Source organism: Vigna angularis, chromosome 3 (assembly GCF_016808095.1).
Source record: "Vigna angularis cultivar LongXiaoDou No.4 chromosome 3, ASM1680809v1, whole genome shotgun sequence".
Classification (NCBI taxonomy): domain Eukaryota; kingdom Viridiplantae; phylum Streptophyta; class Magnoliopsida; order Fabales; family Fabaceae; genus Vigna; species Vigna angularis.
Window position 1 is genome coordinate 34271087 of NC_068972.1, and position 8849 is coordinate 34279935.

At 31.7% G+C, this 8849-nt stretch overlaps 1 protein-coding gene across 11 annotated transcripts; it reads right to left on the reverse strand.

The window, feature by feature from the left end:
- Positions 1-463: 463 nt before the first annotated feature.
- On the reverse strand, positions 464-4235 carry LOC108324300 (clathrin heavy chain 1-like). Of its 11 annotated transcripts, none has more exons than XR_001831770.2 (7): positions 3895-4235; positions 3639-3788; positions 3160-3280; positions 1815-2376; positions 1487-1674; positions 1201-1317; positions 468-671 (listed from the first exon to the last, which is right to left on the reverse strand). XR_001831770.2 is itself a non-coding variant. In XM_052875522.1 (6 exons), the coding sequence occupies exons 3-6, from the start codon at positions 3235-3237 to the stop codon at positions 633-635; spliced, it is 351 nt and encodes a 116-aa protein (XP_052731482.1). In that variant the 5' UTR covers positions 3238-3391; positions 3639-3788; positions 3895-4235; the 3' UTR covers positions 466-632. The 11 variants fall into 11 exon arrangements, 4 of the variants coding, with proteins under 4 accessions (XP_052731482.1, XP_052731478.1, XP_052731481.1 ...); XR_001831771.2 differs by having other exon boundaries at positions 3623-3788; XR_001831768.2 differs by having other exon boundaries at positions 466-671; positions 3160-3788.
- Positions 4236-8849: the final 4614 nt, after the last annotated feature.

Sequence of the window (8849 nt, forward strand, 5' to 3'; positions counted from 1 at the left end):
AAATGATCTTTTATAACGTAGTTACTGGGGACATAGTTCTGGGCGATATAATAAGTCTACGCATTTTATAACGTAGCAGAAATTTACGTTATAATATGTTCAACATATTATAACGTAGTTGTTGAAATACGACATAATATGCACAGTTTAGTATGACAAATTTTCATCTATATGTTATAATAGGATGGAAGGTTTTATAACGTAGAAGTTTTTGTACGTTATAATATGTGATATATTATTACGTATATATTGTTGTACGTTATAATATGTGATCGACTATCATAACATACATTATTTAGTACGTTATAATATATGTTTTTTTAAAAAAAAAATAATTATTACATTTGAGATCCAATAAAATTATAATAATATTCCTGTATTATAATCTCATCCAATCAATATATAAACAAATTTAAGAAAATTAACAAAATAGAATTCATTTCAAATATTAAATAGTCTAATATTTAATAGATCATTTATACATGAAACTATATATTAAATCCAACTGTTAAATTAATGTACATACACTATTGAATTGTAACCAAATTTCTACTAACACTTAAAATTTCTACAAACACTTAAAATTTCTACTAACACTTAAAATAAAAGAAGCTCAATTTCTTCTGATGTCTTCAATGTCTGCAACTTTCAGGGGATGAATGATTAAAGATCTACAAATAAAATAATAGAATTAAAAAAGGTAAAATAAAAAAAGTAAGTACAATTAGATATAAAAACAATCAAATTTTTTTAAATTATTTATTTCCAATCAAAGACTCTTTCTCTTTTACAAAATGAAAAAAAAATACAAAAAGAAATGAGAATACGAAATAATTTGTCTGGAATAAAATATCAACCTCATGTCATTTCAAGAAAAGAAAAAAAGACTAGTAAATTACACAAATGATGACAAATCCATAAAAATAAAGTAAGAAGTGGATAAGTTTAAAACAAACATTTGAGGCATTTCCTTATAATTCATCGAGCAATGATATTAAAATCCATATAATTTGAGGCATTTTCTTATCTAAACTGGTACAAATTAATTTATTGATTTCATTAATTACTCAATCCAAGGATACCCTTTGGCCAGAACTCATTGACCACTGCAATCAAAGAACTTTTGAATTATTCTATATACATAAACCAGAAAAAATATGGATGCCCAAAAAATAAACAACTTAGATTAGAATTAATTACCTGCTTTGAATATATCAAGATTTTGTCAAATTCTCTCCTCTCTGCAAAAGCTGCAACAACTTTTGGTGTTGCTCTAGCTTTGATATAAATTTTCAAAGCAAGGTCATTATCCACCGTCTGCATATATGCAAGCCTCGTAAAAATTAGGAAAAGCAAAGGAACAGATCATGGGTTTCTTTAAAAGGAATGGACAATTTGGATTTTCCTTCCCCAGACCATCAATAAAATAAAATTAATAAATATGTCCAAATGAAAAACAAATAACACATTAAATTTCTGTCAAGACCTTCACAAGGTCACCAAGCTCCTCACTGCATTCAAGTTTATCCTCTGCCAGCCAATTTTCCAAAAGATTCTTTTTGTTCTGATTTACAACAACTCGTCACAGTTCCAGTGACTCAAAAGCATTAAGCTTTCCCATGGTTAACAGAGTTCCAAAGTATTGCAACAGTGGTGGTGTTTGCCCAGCTTGCACTTTGAAAGCAAATTAACAAACGCAACTCAAGAACACAGGATAAAAAACATATTGATATATTAATGTGATTATGAATACCCTAAATTTGGTAACAAAACCAAGACATATTAATGTAACAACATTTTCATGCATAAAAGACCTGAAATTTAGCAACAGTATCAGGAGTTCGAAGTACTCCTTGGGGTGATTGTGCAGCAAGCTCTGCAGCTTCCTTATACTTGGTCTGAGCAAATAATTCTTGAAAACGCTTAACAACCTGAGAGAAAAAACACAAACAAAACAATAACAATAGGTAAAAATAAATGAACTTTAAAATTGAAAAGAAAACTCATTCTTCCCTCTCTACTATCAAACAACCTACGAAGAAAAAAATTATGGTTGGGGAAAAATTTATGCCCTAATAACTCCAGTTACTGATCTTTGAATCAGAAGTTACAGTTGCCATGTTCATATTTCACATCAACATTTTTTTAGCACATACTTTTAATGAAGATTCCCTTAGGCCTCAAATAAAAACATATATACAAGCAAATGCTACAAAAGAAAATCATTTTCCATCATTTTCTCAAGCTTTTATGCTAATTGTCTTGTTGATAACTGCTCTACTCCAGATGACACATCTGAAATGCTTTATGACTGTCATGTACTCCTCCTTGTTCTTGAACATCAGAGGCACCTTGGATCAGGGCCAAGCAATGACCCTGCAAACCATAAAGGGAAGTTCAAAAGATAAAAGTAGAGGAGTGATCAAAACTGGACTTTGACTCCTCAAAGGTGAGAGGAGAACACTTGATAGGATTGTGATAAAATAAATTATGCTTAATTGAAGGAGCCAAATACATTCAACAATTGTGAGTTCACTTTGTTCTCTAAAGTGCACCTACTAACTTTAAAGGAGCCAAATCCCTTAGTGGCAGAGGACAAAAGGGAGAATTTATATAAGAAACTCTACTTAGCGTGACTCTAATAAAACCACCTTGCATTTATTTCATGTTAATCACCAATATTTCTTAAGTGCAACCAACAAATCATGAATGATAAGACCTAACATTGTATCGTATGCCTTCACTCTTAGATTGGATTAAACAAATGAAAAATACTTGGGCGCATAATTTCATAAACATTTTAATAGAGTAATTCTATCTGTTTGTATGATTTCATTATACTACTATGAAAGAAGAAACGAGAACAGGAGCAGAAGCTCCTCATGATCAAAGATCACTCAATGACCCCGTTTCCATATGACAACACTTGTTTTCTTTCCACAACTAACTATTCCCCATCCCATCTCACTACTCACCTAAAGGGGTCTAAGATAACCAATCACACCATGTGTAAGAAAAGAAAATCAGACACTTTAAATTGGAAGTGGTAAATGGTAATTTTGAAATAAGAAATATACCACTACAAGTCAAAGCAATGAAAATAAATAATCATACAAAATTAAAGAATAAGTGCAATGCCAAAATTCTAAGGATACATACCACCCGTCCCTTAGTTACAGACAAGTATGCTTGAAGCTCAGACTCAATAACCTTGAGCAACGAAAATGCTCCAAGCATGTGCTTCTTTTCCAATTGGCAGGCTATCTTTAAGAACTGATGCCTGGCAAGGAGATTGATGAATCATCGAGGATGAAGGAGAGAAGAGAAGAGAACAGAGTAGCATTGCAGTGATAGGAAAATTTATAATGCAGGGAGATCTGTATCACAACAACTGCAAAAGGAAAACTCCTCAAGCGAGCATTTAAGCAAAAAACCAAGGCCCAAACGACAACCATTGCAATTCCACTCAATATGCTAAGAAACCGCTCTCTCACCACACAAAAACCAAAACAAAACCACACAACATTGACATTTTCGTTTTCATATTATACACATCACCTACAAAACATTCTATCAAACGGCCATAACTTCCCAAATCAACTCGGGATCAAAAGAAGGTAACCTCGCGAGAGAACAACCTTCGAACTTCGTCTCGTCTGTTACCATCATCGGACACTCCGTCGAAACCGAGGTCGGCGAGGTCTCACCCTTCCAAATCCCATCCTCCTCCTCTCTCTCGTGCTAACACCGCTGATTTCCACATCAATCCAAACACAATCTCCACCATTCTAGGACAAATTAGTGAAATTAATAGAAGAAAAACATAACAAATTAGGAAAAAACAAATAGTAGAAGAAATTTTAGCGATTTCGAAGTATGAATCATAAAACCTACTTGGTCAGACTTCGGAGATTTCGACGAAGAGGCAGCGAAGGTAGAAGCAGTCTCCGAAGGTTCTATAACTACTTGGTCAGCCGTAGGAACAGTGATTTCAGTTCGCTGGCCTTCACCTTCCCTTAACCTAGCTCTCCTTCTCTCTATAGCCTAAACCACAACCACAATCGCGAGGAGGGAGGAGTGTTCTCGGAGCCGGGAAAAGCATGGGCGCGGAGCAGTGTTCTCAGAGTGTTTGGAGGGAGGAGTGCCGATAAATTAAAGATGAGAGGGAACGAGTCTTTTGGAGGTTCAGAGACGCGGAAGAGAGGAATGAGACGAGAGGGAAAGTTGAAATCAAATTAGGGAAATGTCAAAAATTCGAAGGAGATATTATAACAGATTTTTAAAATTACGTTATAATATGTTTTAAACTTATTTACAAGTTTACCAACGTTTCAATTTTATAACTGATTTTCAAAATTACGTTATAATATGTCTTAAATTTATTTACAAGTTTGTCACCGCGTTTTATATTATAACTGATTTATAAAACTACGTTATAATATGTCCTATTATGATGGATAATTTTTATCTGTTATAATAGGTTCGTTATAAAATGTCATTTTTTCACTAGTGAGTGGTCCCCCGACGGCCTTCATCGCTTCTCTTTTTTTGATGATGTTGTATATTGTGCAATAAAGGTGCGATGAAGCTTCTCTGTGTGTTGTGTATTGCTTTGTGGTGTATGTAGGAATGTTGTTGTTCTTACTATGCTGTGAACCCCCATAATGAAGCTTGAGTTTTGACCCTTCACTCTTGAAACAGGCTTATTGGTTGGTTGACCGTGAATAAATGATGCCTAAGCCAAAGGAGGAGAAAGAAGTGAGGAAAGTGGTGATTAGAAAGGAAAGCTTGAAGGTAGCAGTGGTCAACAAGCAATGTCAAGGAGATGAGGATGGCTGTTTACCAGCTCTGGGAACATTAGCAAGATCATTCCACAATGAATCAACATTCTAAAGGTTGAAAAAAATAAAAAATAAAACACGTTACTGCCTCGATTACCAAAAAACTGAGGCATAATCCTATTCTTTTTTACTCAGTCCATAACCGAGGCATAAAACCTATCATTTTTTACCTCATCTGTATATGTCTCGGTTGTAGAACCGATGCCCATAAACAAAAGTAACCGGTGCCATTTCCTTTTACTGCACTAGTGGTCTAACTACCAACTTGTTAAAAATAGGAAATTATTGACATGTTAGAAAGTTATATTTGTTAGCCTTGTCATTTATGTTTTTTTCCTTATGTTTTTTTATTTTGATGTATTTTGAAATATTGTTGTGACAATAATTTTTCTGTTGATAAACTGAAGTAATGAGCCTTCCTTTTGTGTGACATTTGCCTTTTTCATATTCTTCCACTATTTTATGTTTTCTGTAAACAACTTTTTACTCAGAGCCTTTGCTATGTTTAAGCCTCTCATATTCATAACACTTTTTGATTCGTGTAGGAGTTAGTGAGACATCAGTTAATTATTGTTATTGATTTTTTTAAGAAACTATACGGAATTTGGGGCGTTGAATGAAAAATTAAATAAATTATAAAAAAAATTAAAATAATAGAAATCACTTGTTTGAAAAACATTGTCTATTGAAGCACAATTCGTTTTCTATAAAAGACTAATAGAGAGCACTTTCGTAGGTAGCGTTGTCTATTTAAACCATACATTGAGAGGGCTTGGAAAAACAAGCTCTATCTATAAGCGGCCTAATAGAGAACACTTTTTGTAGAAAGTTGTCTTCTGAAAAATATGTAAAGAACGATTTTTTTCGGAAGCATATGTTATTAGAATACGCTTTTTTATAAGCATTGTCTATTCGGTCCAATAAAGAACGTCTAGTAAACATTGTCTATTATAAAAAAAACGTTCTCTATTAAACATTTTGGTGTGGTCTTAAGGGCTTCTTCTCCTACGCCCTCACCTAACAAAATGACACCTTTCTCCCACTCTTTCAAAATTTTCTTTGCGAATCCTTCATAGAGATCGAAGAGCAACTGAATAAGAACAAGAAAGTGAAAAATCACACTTTCTATGTTCATTATAACACACCTATTATAAAATGTAGATTTTCTATATTGAGTTCAAAACTGACATAATTTAAACTTTTTATGTCTTTGTATCTATATTTGTTTCGACATAGAAAACTTTATCTAATTGGCATAGAAAGCCTCTATTGCTCTAATGTTAGTTTTTTATTAATTAATAACAATTATATCTCAAACTAGTTGAAAATAACTTTAATTAAAGAAAAAATCTTATTAATATTAACTAGACGCTACTAATTTATAAATTGAGTATAACTTTATTACTTTTTTTTACAGGATATTAATTGAATATTGGTAATTAGTTGGTTAGTTTGGCTATGGAAGCAAAACCTTCTCGGGATAAAAAGATTTTCATAAATAAAAGAATAAATAGATGCTTGTGTGTAATAATAATTGAATCTATTGTAAGAAATAATAAAATGATACTCAACTCGAGATAAATTTGAATATTACATATCATCAAACTAGCAAAGGAAGTTGCAAAAATTATATATAAATTTTGTCTTGGAGTACAATTTCCTTATTGAAAAGAAAGAAGAAAGTGAAGATGTTTATTTATTTATGAAAGATGAGAAAGATTGTTTATGGTAGAAAATAGTGTTAGGCTAGGGCAACGGAGCATAGTGGTTTTTAGGTCAGTGTGTCGGAGGCGGCCTAGGATGAGGGCTAGGGTTTGGAATCCCCGGGATAGCGATGTCAGGCCGGCTAGGAGGAGGTTTAACCTTCACTTTCATATGGTGCACAAGTGAACCTTCACTGCTTAACTCACCAAGTGTTGTGGGCTTCGAAATCAGTAGCATAAGCAACAAAACTAGCATCCCGCAGTTTCCCATCTTTTCTTTTTCATAACCTTCCAATTTTATTTATGCTACAATCTATCATATATAACACCTCTTTTATACTACCTCTCCTACTCCAAACCTACACCTTACGCTCACTTTTTATTCATAACGTGGTACATTGTTTTACAAAAGTCAAGCAACGATGGATCAATCCACGCTGGAGGTGATTTTTTTTCCACAAGTAATACTAATTTCATATAAATTTAATATTATTTTAGGATAGACTGAAGTATTGGAAATTCAAATATTAATATAAATTACATTACAGTCTCAATTCATGACTGTATGTATGAAATTTATAAAAGAGTTTATATATCATGACAAAAAAAGTCATCACTCTATTTCATTTGTTTTCTAAGCGTAGTTGTAAGTTTTAACAATTATTATTATTTAAAAATCATAAAACTTAATCAGCCTTGAAATGAAGGCTCTCTCTCGGCTCCTATCTCTTGTCTCTTTGTCTCTTTTCTCTGTCTCTTCCGTCACCCTATATATGTTACAGCTTCTGAAAGCCAAAGTCAAGTGTTCTTACGTTTAAATATTCTTATTGGCTTTTTGTTAAAACAATGTTGTGAAGTCAGATGAAGGATGAGCACTATTCCAAAGGCTTTTTGAATAAACAATTTCAGACTTTCCGTAACTTTTTCCATGTTTTGGTCCACTTTCTTACTTTCTGCAATTGCCTTCATTTCCTGCAGGATTTCAGCAACACCTTTTTGACTTTTCAACAGATTCTAGAGGTGATTTTCTTTCCACAAATAATAGTAATTTAATATAAATTTATTGAAATAGACTCATTCAATTTTATTTTTGGGACTGTACCGCCTTTTGCGACTTTCCTGAAAATAAATTTCTAACCATTTTTTTTTATAATTCCTGTCATGTAACATATCTAGAATTTGGTTTATGGACGAACTATTAAGAGAGGTTTGATATTTTTCTTTAAGATTTAGAGTTTAGGAATAAGTAAAAGTATGTTTGAAAGTAGGAACTCGGTTTTTGAGTGTCAAATTTTCATCTAGTGTAGCATTTTCTTTACTTTTTACTGGAATTCCTTTTTACGGCGACCAATATTCAAAAATGGGATCATGTGAATTCTTTCGAGCGAGGAGCAAAACGAACAAAAAAATAAAAATAAAAAGAAATTAAAATAATGTATTTGAATGAAATATTTTGTTTAAAAAGTGATATAATCCTGTTTAGATAAAATACATTTTAATTTTAATTATCAAGAGGTATAATAAAAATAAATCAAAAAAAGTATATAGAATAAAACAGAAACAAAGAACGTGAGAATCTAACATATTAATAAAATAAGTGAATATTTTTCATAAATATATTAATCTTTCATAAATATCATAATCATAATCCAAGATCTAAGATAATTCTTTCTCAAATAAAGCAAATACACAGTTCAAAGTCCAAGACACAAAAAAATGTTTACATTGGGTTTTGGTATCTTTATAATACCTACAAAGCCTAAAAGAAAGTTCAAAACTCAAGACACATAAAAATAATAAAAAACGAAAATTACAAACACATAATATTACCTAGCAAGGCTTGCTCATCCCATTAAAGACAAACTAGCTCATCTAACGAATTTAATATTCTATAAAATTAAAATAAAATTACAATGTATTTAATTTTCTAAATTGCATTTTTCATATTCTTTAAGTTTTCTCCTTCATAGAACATTATAAGTTTCAAAAATACGTGTTTTGATATTTAACCTTGTCATAAATCCTTTGAATTGCAAATATTTTTCCTCAAATTCTTTCCATATATGTTCAAGCAATAATCTTCTATCATACATTCCTTCTTGAAAAGAATTTGTCCTCAAATTCATACCACTTGAAGATTCCTTATCATTCTCTCCTATTTGAAGATAATTCAACCTAAATTCTAGAAGATCCTATGCACAAATACAAACATAAATCAAAGACAAAAATCTAAAATAATCAAATATAGAAATACTACTAAAATGATATTTGGATTCTAGAAGAGGCCAATATCTTATTATCAAAG

What these genes read in the sequence shown, in the direction of transcription:
- LOC108324300 (XM_052875518.1), bottom strand. Translation starts at nt 3,669, where the DNA reads ATGATGGTAACAGACGAGACGAAGTTCGAAGGTTGTTCTCTCGCGAG. An exon ending in GAAGGTTGTTCTCTCGCGAG is followed by an intron (nt 3,281 to 3,622) that starts GTTACCTTCTTT and finishes TCTCCTTGCCAG; the next exon opens with GCATCAGTTCTTAAAGATAG. An exon ending in ATACTGTTGCTAAATTTCAG is followed by an intron (nt 1,318 to 1,814) that starts GTCTTTTATGCA and finishes GCATATATGCAG; the next exon opens with ACGGTGGATAATGACCTTGC.